At 52.5% G+C, this 14,433-nt stretch overlaps 1 protein-coding gene across 2 annotated transcripts in view; it reads right to left on the reverse strand.

Annotated features, from left to right (window-relative positions):
* Positions 1-687: 687 nt before the first annotated feature.
* Positions 688-14,433, reverse strand: part of VANGL2 (VANGL planar cell polarity protein 2) — a 33,885-nt gene continuing 20,139 nt past the window's right edge. For both annotated transcript variants that reach the window (XM_039359910.1, XM_039359909.1), the window contains exons 3-9: positions 13,460-13,733; positions 11,140-11,260; positions 9,130-9,737; positions 8,006-8,142; positions 5,740-5,875; positions 4,126-4,357; positions 688-2,230 (exon numbers count right to left, since the gene is read on the reverse strand). In XM_039359910.1, coding sequence (XP_039215844.1) covers positions 1,970-2,230; positions 4,126-4,357; positions 5,740-5,875; positions 8,006-8,142; positions 9,130-9,737; positions 11,140-11,260; positions 13,460-13,530 — 1,566 coding nt within the window. In that variant the 5' untranslated portion in view covers positions 13,531-13,733 and the 3' untranslated portion in view covers positions 688-1,969. The remainder of the gene's footprint in view (positions 2,231-4,125; positions 4,358-5,739; positions 5,876-8,005; positions 8,143-9,129; positions 9,738-11,139; positions 11,261-13,459; positions 13,734-14,433) is intronic.

Here is a 14,433-nt window from a genome sequence, read left to right on the forward strand (position 1 = left end):
CACTAAGCAGCAGTAAGCCGAGGACTATCTGTAGCAGAAAGCTCTCCTCAAAGGAGCTCAGGCTAGTCTCCATCAGTCGCTCACTTCAGGGAATGTTAGGGGAGGAATGAAGAAAACGTATAAATATATAAATATAACGCAAGCTCCAATGTCAGCACTGATTTGTTTTTAAAAGGCATCACCCTCCAAAGCCAAGGCCATGATTTAGATAAAGGCTTTAAGACCATTTGTTCAAGGCAAAACCACCAATGCAATTTCAATAGGTTGCTTACGGTGGCTGGATCCTCTCCCAGGAATTAAAATTATTTTAAAAAGGCGAATCACAGTGATATACCAGGAGGCCTCTCCCCCCCCCCTTCGATGCAAGACCCCCAACTGGAACAGCAGCCCCAACACCAGCTGAACACCCTATTTGCAACCTCTACCAGATTTTTGTTCAGAAAGTCATTTAAACAATAACAAAAAACCCACATTAGATTAAAAAGAAACAGCTGTCAACAAAACCCCAACATAAAAACTGGGATATTATGGTGACATTAAAAAAAAAAAATCATGAAAAACGAACAGCAAAAAAAGTGTCTTTTTAGGACCTCAAAGTCACCTTAAAGTAGTGTTTCTCAACCTTAGCCACTTTTAAGATGGGTGGACCAACTCCCAGAATTCCCCAGCCAGCCATGTCGCTGGCTGGGGGATTCTGGGAGTTGAAGTCCACCCATCTTAAAAATGGCTAAGATTGAGAACAGTGGCCTCAGAGTGATGCCATCACTCTACTGGTGAGTGATTGGTCCTCAGCTGATCAGTAACTTGGGGGGTGGGACAGGAAAACCCTCTGCAAGCTGCTTTGTGCTGGGTGGGGGGGGGCTCTGAAATTTAGGGACGGGTAAGTCAGAATGCAGATCTTCCCACAGGAATCTTCCCAAAAAGAACAGCCGGATCGAGTTTCTGCACATGCAAAAGTGCAAAAAAGAAAAAGAAAAAAAAAGTCCTGCTGTCTCAAACGCAGGAAGCGGGGACCTTGCTCACCTCACCCCTCATGTGCCACCCCCACCCCCACCTCACACCAAAGCTTGCTCAAACCACAGACCAATGACAGAGCGAGTGACTCAGAGGAAAAGTATTTACAACACACGGGACTTCTCTAAAAAGCACAGAGATCTTTTAACAAAAAAGCCATCCTCGTCTTAAACAATCTCCCACCCTCTTCCCCCTTCCAGCCTTTAAGTACGTTTTGTGATTGACCTGTTGAACTTCCAGCTCAAGACCTCGAGAGGCTGAATCGATGGCTCCAGGGCAGGGGTTGGTTCTCTCTCTCTCTCCCCTTGGACCACCAGATCTTCCTGGGGGATCCCCCCAAACCTTGTGCAGTTGGACCTCAGAGACCCAGGGAGACGACAACAGCCTTGAGCGACGACGTTGTGTTGACGTTGGGCTTGGGTCTGGGTGTGCACGTGCCGGCGTGTAGTTTTGTAGAAAACGACATTCACAAAAGTTCCATAGCCCAACTATGTTTGCAGGTGCTGGTGAAGAGCGCCAACAGAGTTAGCCCTTAGAATTTGGCACAGGTAACTTCCAGCAATTCCTCAGGGAGGGAGGGAGGGGTGATGCTGTCCTTGTCACCCACACGCCTCCTCAGTTCCTGGGGCGGGCTTTGCTACAAAGGAAGGAAGGAAGGAAGGAAGGAAGGAAGGAAGGAAGGAAGGAAGGAAGGAAGGAAGGAAGGAAGGAAGGAAGGAAGGAAGGAAGGAAGGAAGGCCCCTGCCCTTCCCCTCAGTTGGGGTCATAAAGGGGAGGGGGGAGAAGGAGGGGGAAGCTCTGGCATCCAGAGACGCCCTGGAGGGTCTCCCACCGAGCCCAGGGACCCTCTCAAACCGGAGAGATGCAGGCTGGCACCAGGCCGTTGTCCCCCCCCCCGTCCTGGCGGGGCACCTCCTCCCCTGGCCTCCAAGCCCCTCAGCTGCGCCGCCGTGGGTCACACTGAGGTCTCCGACTGCAGCCGCATGACAAACTTGTGCGATTTGGGGTCCACAAACTGCTCCGAGAGCTTAAAAAAGGGGATCTTTTTGGTGCTGACCACGAGGCTGAAATCCTGGCGTTTCAGGACGAAGACCACCCCGTCCTTCAGCCCGTCGGTCACGGGCTCCTCGCTGACCAGAGTCCACTGCTTGGCCAGCCAGCGGTCCTTGTGGTACTGGATGGTGGGGCCTGCGCTCAGGTAGCGCTCCAGGAAGGCCTGCGAAGAGGCAAGGAGAGCAGAGGCGCATCAAACAAGACCACCCGGGGTTTCCAGAAACGTTTGCAATCCAGAGCGGGAACGCTCAACCAAAGTCTATTATTTCCAGGGCCCACATCCCCAAAGCTGTAGCTCAGCAAACATTTTGAGTTGATAACGATAGAGGGAATCCTCGACTTACGTCAATTTGAGCCCAAAATTTCTGTTGCTAAGCGAGACAGTTAAATGACTTTTGCCCCATTTTACAACCTTTCTTGCCCTGGTTCTTAAGGGAATCACTGCAGCTGTTAATTTACCGTAAATGCCGGCGTATAAGGCGACTTCCGCGAGCGCTGAAATCGGCGCCAAAGACGGGGGTCGTCTTATACGCCGGAAATACTGGTAGTTTCCGGCATATAAGACGACGTTCTAGGAATGCGGCCCAGCTATAGACGGGGGTCGTCTTATACGCCGGGTCGCCTTATACGTCAGCATTTACGGTAGTAACCCAGTCGTTAAGTGAATCCGGCTTCCCCGTTGACTTCGCTTGTCAGGAGGTCGCAAAAGGGGATCACGTGACCCCGGGAGACGCTGCAACCGTCATAAATATGAATTAGTTGCCGAGCGTCCAAATTTTGATCCCTTGACCCTGAGGAGGCTGCAAGGGTCGTAAGTGTGAGAAACGGTCATAAGTCACTTTTTCAATGCCGTTGTAACTTTGAACGGTCAGTAAATGAACAGTTGTAAGTTGAGGACTACCTGAAATAGTTAACACCAACAATAATATTTAAAATGAACCTAAAGATTTGCTAAAATCTGGTTATCGGATGGCTTGAGTTAAATATTACCCATTTCACCCTCTTTTTGATTAGGTCCTTGGGCGCCCCCTGGTGGTGCTGTGGCTCCCCTGGCGCCCTTGAGCACGGGCCTTAAGTTAAATTGCATGCTGACTCCTAAATATGTTAAATCTTTGCACTCCAAACGGAAACACTGGCAGTCCTCAACTCACAACACAATTGGGGCAGGAATTTCCGCTGCTAAGCGATGCGGTCATTAAGGGGATTCGTCGTATGACCGCGCCCAATTTTACAATCCCCTCGCCACAGTCATTAAGCGAATTCAGCTTCTCCCCCCCTCCCCCCATTAACGTTGCTTGTCCGAAGAACCCCAGGAAGGTCCAAATGGCTGTTGTGCGAGCGAGGGGACACCGCGAGTGTTGTGAGAGGACTGGTTGTACGTCACGGACTATCTGCACCAGCAGGGGGAAAAAAATCTTAAACCGAAACTAAGAAGCCAATAATTCTGACTCCACAACAGTTCCAAATTCAGGACGGTTCACTATCCTGCTTTAGTGCATTTGAACCTCCATGTTCAAAAGCATTCTACCTTGGACTATCAGATGAGCTGATTTGAAAATCTGCCCTGCAGCTTCTTCCCAAATATCCTCTCTGCCTGGGCAGCTTCACTGGTGTGCCTGCATTTCCCCATCGTGCTGAACCCTGCACACCACGGCCTGGGCCTCACTGGCAGCACCGACTGGAAGGTGGGGAGCCAGAGGGGACTCCCACCCACCCACCCGTCCAAGCTACCCTATCATTAAAGAAGCAAGGAGCACCCTGATCCTGTCAAAATTCTCTTTTCCTTTGGAAGAAAACTCCAAGAGCAATCCCCAAGATCAACTGGATCATGGAACAGTTTCTCAGGCTGTAAAGGAGACACGGGGAGATTCGTCCTTTCCGACTTGCAAGATTCTGTTAATGTAGCCTTACTTGGCCAAGTTTCCTGGCTGGCCTACCTGGTAAGGCTGATATTCTTTCTGCAGAATAATTCAACTGAACCAGAGGACCTGCGATGGAAACCACCATCTGCCTGCAGCCATGGTTCCCTTCCCTCCCACCCCCTCCCCGCCCGGCTACCTTAGGCGTCATGTCGTGGGTGATGCAGAACTCCAGGTGCTGAAGGATGCTCTCCATCGTGTGGTACGGCTGTTGCTTGGTGGTGCGCAGGTACTTCTGCATGGCCCGGGCCATGGAGGCGAAGATGGCCTGGGCGGCCTCCCGAGGGTCCATGATCTCCCGCGGGTTCTTCTGGTCCTCCTCCTGGAGCCGTTTGATGTGCGTGAAGGCCTCTTCCACAGCCACCACCAACCTGCAGAGACGGAGGCCTCGTCACAGCAAGCCACGGTCTCCAAAGCGTCCCCTCCCCTTCCTCCTCCTCCAGGGCCAACCAGGATGGAGAAGAGGACGGAGGTCCATCTTCAGCACAGACTAAGCTGCCCACCAGGGCTCACACATTCACAACCTCTCATTTGAGGTTTTGCCAGCACAGGGGAGGAAGTAAAGGACCCTAAAAGGGGCTCCCAAACAAGAGGAACGGAAGGAAGAAGGAGGGGGGGATGCTGGGGGAGGGCCATCTGCACCCTAACTTCTCTAACAGATTACCTGCACTCACTTCGCCCTCCAGTTTGGACCCCGCCAGGATTTCCAGCACTTTGACGGTGCAATTTGTCTTTCTGCATTCTAATCTGCTTACCGGGTACTTACAACTGTGATGTGGAAAGCACATTACTCTCTCCTAAGCTCGTTAATCCTATTACTGAGGATGGCAGCCTATATGAAGCTCGTAGGGGCAGAAGCTGTTTCAGTCAGGACTGAATCTGTTTTCCAAACTGACAGAAGAGAATATTTTCAGCTTGGCTTTGAACTGTAAGGGCCTTGCTGCTCCCAGAGATTGGTGGATTTTTTGCAGTTTTCTCATTACCCAGTTAGGTAACATCATCAGTGTTAAAGGGACTGGGGCTTGAGGAGGAGGAGGAGGAGGAGGAGGAGGAGGAGGAGGAGGAGGAGGAGGAGGAGGAGGAGGAGGAGGAGGAGGACGACGACGACGACGACGACTGTGGGATCCTGGGTGCTCTCTAAGCCTGCTGGTTTTCTTGCAGACGTTTCATGATCCAACTAGGGAACATCATCAATATTAGAAGGGAGGGGGTTTTGTGGAAACAGGAAGAGGAGGAGGAGGAGGAGGAGAAGGACAACGACTGTGGAGTCCTGGGTGCTCTCTGAGCTTGGTTGTTTTCTTGCAGACGTTTCACGACCCAACTAGGTAACTCCATCAGTGCTAGCAGCAACTAGTAGCTAGCTAGGTAAGGAAACGTCTGCAAGAAAACAACCAAGCTCAGAGAGCAACCAGGATCCCCCAGTTTTCCAAATCAAATTCCAAAGCTGAAGCCAATTAACATTTGGGGGTCATTGGATACAAGATGGGCAGCAAATAAATTTCATAAATGGGACACCTCCAAAACCAATTTGGCTATTCCTTGGAAGTGGAGTTGATCCGAGGATTTTTCTCCCAAACCAACTCAAGAATTTACACACCTACAAGGGTCCAATTTCAGCTGTCAGGAATCTTCCCTCTGTGGGAACCTGAGCTTGTTTCCTTTCTCAGTTAGGAAAGACTCATCACTCCTACACACACACACAAACACACACACACACACACACACACACACACGCCCTTTTGATGGGACGCACCTTGCTCGCCGTTTGCGCACCCGGCGCTCATGTTCGGCTTCCTCGTAGTAGTACTCGTTGTGGCTGTTGTCCCGCCTCCGGGCAGCTGCAGCAATAACAGCTCGCGATTGGCTGGTTGAGTTGTTGGTTGTGTTCTCTGGACGGAGGAGAGAGGGAAGATTCAACGGAGTTATTGAGATGCCTCTAAAACCTGATGTCCTCAAAGTGGAGGATCATAAGCACCATCATTACAAGCAGGGGGTTGGACTAGAAGACCTCTAAGGTCCCTTCCAGCCCTATGATTCTAAAGGAAGAGTCTGTCTCTTCACTTAGGTGGAGAATAATGTGCCTTGCTAAAAAATACAAACCACCCCCAAAAACTGGGCCGCCAAATTCTCTGTTTCATGCTCTACGTCAGCGTTTTTCAACCTTAGCAGCTTGGAGATTTTCGGACTTCAACTCCCAGAATCCCCCAACTTATGATCACAGTTGAGACCAGAATTTTGGTTGTTAAACAATGCAGTCATAAATCAAGTCACCATGTGACCAGAGTCAATTTTACAAGCATTTTTACCACAGTTGTGAAGTGAATTGGGCTTCTCCCATTGACTTAGCTTGTAGGAAACCAGCCAGGACGATGAAAAGTCGCGCTCACACAGACATAAATGCAAGCTGGTTTGCCAAGTGCCGAAATGTGATCACGATTGCAGGGATGGTGTAACCGTCATAACTTGGAGGATGAGCCTAAGTTGCTTTGTCCATGGCTGTTATATCACCAAAGTATTGTTGAACAGTCACACGTCGAGACTTTAGACCCGCAACGAGTGGATAAATTTCCAAGTGAACTCCCAAATAGCCAGTCCACGTTTGATCTCGGGGGGGGAGGGGGAGAGGACATGGTGGCTGGGGAATTCTGGGCGTTGAAGTCCACACATCTTCAAGCAGCCACGGCTGAGATCGACTGGTTTAAAGCAATCAACATTTCTGTCCAGCTGGGGTGATCAGCTGCCCATCTAATCTACCGTTCACAAGAGAAGTAAGAACGCAGCACCCTTTGCTGGGCTGGCACAGACATCAGCACACCCTTCCCACAGCCTGGCACCCCCTAGACAAGCTGGGACTGCTCTGCCGGCAGCTGGGAACTCCAGAATTCGCATTGTAAGACATCTGGAGGGCACCAGGCTCGGGATGCCAGCAAAATAACAGTTATCAGTTGGAAGGGACCTCGGAGGTCTTCTAGTCCAACCCCCTGCTAAGGCAGGAAACCCTATCCTATTTCAGACAAATGGTTGTCTAATCTTAAAAACCTCCAGTGATGGAGCACCCACAACACCCGAGGGCCAGCTGTTTCACTGGTTAATTGTCCTCACCGTTAGGAAGCTTCTCCTTAATTCCAAGTTGCTTCTCTTTCCATCCACTGCTTCTTGTCCTGCCTTCTGATGCGTTGGAAAATGGGTTGAACCCCCCACCCCTCTTCTTTGTGGCAGCCCCTCAAATGCTGGAAGACTGCTATCGTGTCACCCTGGTCCTTCTTTTCACTAGACCAGACAACTGTTGTTCTTTGTATATTTTAGCCTCTAGCCCAGTGGTTCTCAACCTGTGGGTCGGGACCCCATTTGGGGTCGAACGACCATTTCACGGGGGTCGCCAAACAACGCAGTCCGTCATTTTTTTCCCCCTTTTCCTTAGCTGTGCTATTCCCTTTTATTCTCTTGGCTTTTGAAAGCCAATAGAAGAGACTCTCTTGAATAGAGTCTAATTCTATGGGCTTTCAAAAGCCAATAGGAATTGTCCAGGCTGTCTCTGCCCTGCTGAGCCCGCCAAAAGTCCCATTCTGCAAACGGTGCTGCACTAGTTGACTAGTCCTCGACTTACAACCGGTTGAGTAGTCCTCGACTTACGACCAGTTTGGGGGGGGGGGAGTCGCGGCATTAAAAAGGTTGAGAACCACTGCTCTAGACCCCCAATCATCTCTGTTGCTCTTCTCTGCACTCTTTCTAAACTCTCAATGTCTGTTTCATATCACGGCAATCAAAACTGGATGCAGTACCCCAAGTGTGACCTTATCAAGGCATTATAAAGTGGTACCAACGCTTCACATGATCTTGACCCAGATCACACTCGCCCAGGACCGAGAAGGACCCGGCAATCGAGTTAGCTCTCCAGGAGACCTGGTTGAAGCATCTTGGAAGCTAAGCCCAAGAGCTGGAGGAAAGGAAATTCTGGCCTCTGGGCGGAGGGTTGAGGACTGAACCCCACAGCGTGGGAAGGGGCTGCCAACGCTTACCCTCCCCAAGGGAGTAGACCTTGAAGCCAGACATCTTCTTGGAGAGAACGGACTTGGGCAGGTTGAGCAGGGCCGGGTTGTAGACGGGGAAATCGTGGTAATAATTCTCCAGGATCCACACAGCGGCTCTCTGGATGCTGCGGAGAAAGAAACGTTAGATGCAGCTTTAGTTGGACACAACAAGGTAACCGGCGCGATCACCGAGGGATCCAGTTACACAGCACAATAAGGCAGAATGTAGCTTGTTTGCTTTCAGCATGATGGGCTTTAGTGTCCCTTTTATATGGCTGAAGGCTGGGCATGAGGGAGGCCACTCTGGCTTCTTCCACAAATGCAATGCAAACAATAATAACGATAACAAAAAAAAAAAAAATCTGGATAGTGGACTTTGTAATACTGGAGACCAGGGAAGAAAAAGAACTGGAGAAAAGGGGCAAAATACAAAGAGCTGCAAATACAGATAGTCCTCAACTTACGACCACAACTGAGCCCAAAATTTATGTTGCTAAGTGAGAAATTTGTTCAGTGAGTTTTGCCCCATTTTACGACTTTTCTTGCCCCCTTTGTTAAGCGAATCAGTGCAGTTCTTAAATTAGTAACACGATGCTTAAGTGAATCTGGCTCCCCCATTGACTTCGCTTGCCAGAAGGTCACAAAAGGGGATCGTGTGACGGCCCCTCCCCGGACGCTGCGACCCATCATAACTGTGAGTCAGTGGCCGAGCGTCTGAATTTTGACCACGTGACCCTGGGGATGCTGCAACGGTCCTAAGTGTGAAAAATGGCCAAAAGTCGCTTTTTTCGGTGGCATCGGAACTTGTTACAACAGCCACTAAATGAACTGTTGTAAGTTGAGGACTCCCTGTAGAAATGAAACGACTGTGGCAGAAGCGGGCAAAGGTGGCCACAGGCCCCCTAGGGTGCAATCCCAAAACACCCAGAGGCAGCCTCCACCCTGGGACGAGACCTTCAACACTGAAGCCCAAAGACCACCGACATCCCCTGAAGACCACTCAAGGGAAGCCCCCCACGAGCTTAGAGAATGAACCTCAACCTTTAACAGCATCCAGCCACAGCCTCTGCCCATCCCCGACTGCACCAAGGCACCCCGCCCAACCCACTTACCTGAGGTGTCCCACGTTGTAGAAGCGGCTGGCCCCGTCGGTGGAGCGTACCACCTTGAGGGTGAAGTGGGGCTGCAGCTGGCGCAGCTCCAGCAGCACCACGGCCAGGTAGTGGACGAAGAGCAGGGCGTCCACCAGCGAGACGGCGTACTGGACAATGCCCTGGTAGTTGGTGTCGCGGGAGTCCAGGATGCGGACGCCGTAGAAGAGCCAGTAGGAGGCCACCAGGAGGAAGACCAGCACCATCAGCAGGGCGCGGAAGACGAAGACCCGCGGGAGGAAGGCCTTGGGGCGGCGGAAGAAGAGCGCCCAGCTGCCCAGCAGCAGGATCAGCAGCTTGAAGGCCACCGAGATGAAGAGGCCCTCACAGGGGGTCCCGCAGGGGCTCAGCTGCTCCCCCCACAGCAGCTGGGGCAGCAGCATGAAGGCGATGGGGGTCAGGAAGGAGAGGAGGGCCAGGGCCCCCGCCAGCGAGACCCCCAGGTGGCGGGAGCAGTCCAGGTGGGCGCTGTCCTCCATGTCCTTGGTGATGCGTGTGATGTCATCGTGCGAAATGCTGTGCTCGGACGTGCCGGTCACCACAGTGGTCGTCTCGCCCCAGTTGTCATCCTGCCGGGAAACAAAGGCCACGGGGGGAGGGGGTCAAGGGGGGGGAACTGTCCCCTCCAGTCGCAAAGGTTCTGGAAAGGACCCCTGGGTTGAAGGTGTCCTGCAAGGATCCCAAATAGACAGAAAGCAGAACTGTGGAAACCCTCCTACCCACACATTCAGGCTCTTCCCCCTGCTGGATGATGATGATGATGATGATGATGATGATGAGAGAAATAGAGGGAGGGAGGGAGAGAAAAGGAGGAGGGGGGAGATAGATGGCTGCAGGGATGGAGACAGAGAAATGACAGATGTTAGAGCAGACATGTCAAACCCAAGGCCCGGGGGCCGGATGCGGCCCGCAAAATGGTTTCATGCAACCCACGAAGCCATCCTGGAAACAGTGAGGGAACGGCCCCCGCTGCCTTGATCCTGGCCCAGGCCAGCCGGGAGCCAATGTACAATTTTGTGGTGGCTATCTAGGCTGAAACGCATTCAGTCTTAGCTCCACAAGGCCGTCTGGAAACAGCCAGGAACCAGCCCCTGCCGTGCCGTGCCCCCCTGGGTGCATGCTGGGGAGGGGTCACCCTTTGTGAGGAATGAAGAAATGGACCATCGCCTGGAAGTGGCGCCCCACTTGGAGAGGGAATGCGCCTCCCTCTGACTTTGCCCTCGTACCCATCATGAGCAACCTGGCTAAGGAGAGCAAGCACAGCAGCAGCAGCCTTGAGGAGGAGGTAAGTGCACCTGGGTGACCCCTTGGGGAAGTGGGGCTGGGCTTGGTGCCACGGGTGCTCGAGAGCCAGGCTGGGTGTTTGACCTCTGCTGTCCAGGGCTCCAGGCAGCCCGTACCACCATCCAGCCCTCCCACATGGCCTGAGAGGAACGGTGAGGCTTCTCCAGTGGACCATGCCTTGGCACTTGCCCTGGTCCCTCCCCCCTTCTGCAGAGACCCTCAGATCTGTCCCACTCCTGCCCAGGCCCCCACAGGCACCCTTGACGCGAACGATGTAGCCACGCCCAGCCAATAGGCCACACCCACTCCCTCCATGCCCACCCAGTAGGCTGCATTCCCCCTGGCCACCCCCGCAGGGCAACCGCAATGCTGATGTGGCCCTCAGTGAAATTGAATTTGACACCCCTGTGTTGGAGATAAGAGAGATGAAAGATAAATGGATGGAGGGCAGGCAAAGGAGGAGCAGGAGCAGAATTCAAGCCCGCCACACAGGCGCCAGAGGTGAGACCACCTGCTCTTCCCGCTTCCACCTCAAGCCCAGGCCGGAAAGACATCCGCACAGGGAAGCCTCCCCAAACTCCACCGAGGGACCCTTTCACTCCATCCTGGGGGAAAAGCCGTACCCCGGAGCGGACCCGGAGGCCAGAGGGGGGGCCAAGCGGGGTCCCGGCCCGTCTGCTCGCTCACCCTTTCGTCGCCTCGCGTCGACTCGTTGTCCAGCAGGGGCTCTCCAGGGGCCTGGATGGTGACCGACTTGTCGCCTCGGCTCCCGTCTCGACTCTTGGAGCGGTGCCGCTCTCGGCGGTCTCTGCGGGGCGAGAGGGGGGGGGTCCCGGGAGTTAGGGGGGCTGCTCCGTTGGCAAGCACTGCAGCACCCACCTCCTCCCTAACCGGCTGCTCCATGGGGACGGGGAGGCGGGGTCCCCCCTCCAGCTGCTGCTCGTGGAAGAAAGACGAAGTTAAGGATCTGGCAGGCAGGCAGTCCTCGACTTACAACAGTCTGTTTAGTGACTGATCGAAGAAAGTGACCTTTGATCATTTTTCACAGTTAACAACCGCTGCAGCCTCCCCCAACGGTCACGTGATCAAAATGAGGACACTCGGTTCTCAGTTATGACGGTTGCAGCCTCATGTGCTCACATTTTGTGCCCTTCTGACAAGGGGACAAGTCATGGGGAAGCCAGACCCGCTTCACAGCTGGGCTACCAATTTCATAACGGCAGTGATTCACTTAACAGCAGTTTCAAAAGAAGGGGTTAAAAAGGGGTAAAACTCGCTTAACAAACGTCTCGCTTAGAAATGGAAATTTGGGGCTCAGTTGTGCTCGTAAGTCGAGGGCTGCCCATCACCCTCTTTGGAAGCCTCTGTCACAGATTTTTTTTTTCTCTTCTCTACCGCCAAACAGCAAAAACCCTTCCTTACACAATCCACAAGCCCAGGGGTGGCTCCGAGAGTCACAAAAAGGGGACTTGAGGTATCCCTTGCATGGAGTCGTAGGCCAAAGAATTTGAATCCAGGACAGCCGGGATTACTCGTCACACTACACCCTGGGGGTCTCCAAACTTCAGAGCTGAGGAACTGGCAATCAGTCAGTCGAGTTTCACACCAGATTCAGCCATATAGCGCAGGTCCTCAATTCAGCTTTCTGACTCCCGAATATGTTGCAACGTCATTATTGCAAACAAGAAGGAAGCCTCCAATGCGACAATCCATTGTTCGGTACAGCGCAAAGAATTCACAACCCTCAGACAAATCTCTGTTCTCAATCTCAGCAACTTTTAAGACGAGTGGATTTCAAATATGGAGCGGCAGGCGGGGGAATTCTGGGAACGGAAGGAAGTTGCTGAGACTGAGAGATACGACTGAGAAGTTTGCTGAGTTTAAATTTTAGGCTTCTTCCTTTTGCCCTCCAGAATGAACTGACCCTTGGAGGGTCTCCGGGCGCCCCCTGCGGAAAGGGGAACATTTCCGAGCCGGACTGAGAAGGAGGCCACCAAGTCCAAACCGCAGCGTTCCAGATCATCACTAGGTGGCAGCAAAGACTTCCGGTTCTCTGGCATTCAAATTTTGAGCCAGGCGGCTGTTCCCAGCGCCTGTGAAGCTGTTTCCATTCTAGTGTTAGCAAACAACGGCCATAAAGGGGAATATTTGTGGCTCTGGATTGAAAGGAGAGGTCTTTGGTGCTCTCTGAAGTTGGTGCTCTTCCTGCAGACGTTTCATGACCAAACTAGGCAACATTGATTAGTATTAATGATGTTACCTAATCTGCAAGAAAACCACCAAGCTCAGAGAGCGCCAAGGACCCCTTGCAGCAAGCAATACTGAACAGAATAGAAGACCACCAGGGTTGGAAGGGACCTCAGAGGTCTTCGAATCCAACTCCTTGCTCAAGCAGGAGCCCCTATGCTGGAAGTCCCCAACCTTTGGAGCACCAGGGACCAGTTCCGTGGAGAGAGGTTTTTCTGCAGACCGGAGGGGGCCCGGTTTCATGTACTGCCTGCATCCCGCAGATGGGGCTGTGCTCGTTTGTGTGGACCGGTTGCTGGCATGCCGCAGCCTGGTGCCGGTCCACGGACAGGGGGTTGGGGACCCCCATCTCCAGAGATGCAGCACCCACAACTCTGGGAGGAAAGCTGATCGATCGATCTATCTATCTATCTATCTATCTATCTATCTATCTATCTATCTATCTATCTATCATCTACCTATCTATCTAGCTATCATCTACCTACCTACCTACCAATGTATCTTATTTATCTCACAGAATCACAGGAGGTCTTCTAGTCCAACCCCCCTCCCAATCAGGAGACCGGATACCATTTCAGACAAGTGACTGTCCAGGTTCTTCTTAAAAACCTCCAGCGATGGAGCGACTTCTCAAGGTAAGGCCCCTGACTGATATCCTTGCTGAACCTCTACCAAGGTTCTCCAGATCTTTCCAGTCCCCCCCCCCGGGCACCTCCTCCTCCTCCCCCTGCCCCAAACACAGCCCGGCTGGCCAGCTCACCTGGGCTTCCTGGAGCTGCGCGAGTGCCCCGACTTGTAGGAATACCCTGAATATTGCGATTCGTTGTCCATGTTGTCTGAATGCCGAGCCTTGTAGCGATTCACGCTGCTGGATTTGGATCTGGCCGGCCCCGGGACAGCCACCAAGGCAGCCGCGGCCTCCTTCAGAGTCGGCTTCTTTAGGCCGAGGGGCACCTTCAGAAAGTCAACTTTCACCTTGAGGGACTCTATTTTGATCGGCTGGCTGGGCACAAGCTAGAAGAAAAGAGACGCACCTGTAGGGGAGGAAGGCAGAACGGGTTAGCCCCCATCACCCAACCCACCAAAAAGGACGACCCAAAAAAGGAGCTGAGGGACCAGGAGCCAGACTGACTGTGGGGTGGCAAGTAGAACAGCAGCACCGCAAGGAAGCGAAGCTGCAGCCTTTTGTCCTGGCACACTAGCTTTCTGCATGCAGGGATTTCTAATGCATCTTTGGGGCACATTATAACTTCACACGCACACTTTCTGGAGAATACGGGTAGTCCTCGGCTTACAACCCATTCATTTCGCAACCATTCAAAGTGACAACAGCACTGAGAAAGTGACTTACAATCAGTCCTCGCACTCACAACTGCTGAACACCCCCAGGGTCACGTGATCAAAACTGGGGTGACTGGCAACTGGCCTGCATTTACAACGGCTGCAGAGTCCAGGGAGTCACGTGATCCCCATTTGCGACCTTCTGACAAGTCAATGGCGGGCAGCCGCATTCGCTTAACGACTGTGTGATTCACTTAATGACTGCAGGGAATTGCTTAACAAACATGGCAAAACAGTCGTAAAATTGGGCATGGCTAACTTAACTGCTTCACGTAACAACAGAAAATTCTGGTCTCAAATGTGGTCATAAGTCCAAGTCAATCTTTACCTGTGTGATGCTAGTTCATTTCTCCAAAAACAGCCCTGTGAGCTGTCTCTACCGTCTTTGGTTTC

Source organism: Crotalus tigris, unplaced genomic scaffold (assembly GCF_016545835.1).
Source record: "Crotalus tigris isolate CLP2741 ecotype Arizona unplaced genomic scaffold, ASM1654583v1 scf7180000019143.106728444:792265, whole genome shotgun sequence".
Taxonomy (NCBI): Eukaryota; Metazoa; Chordata; class Lepidosauria; order Squamata; family Viperidae; genus Crotalus; species Crotalus tigris.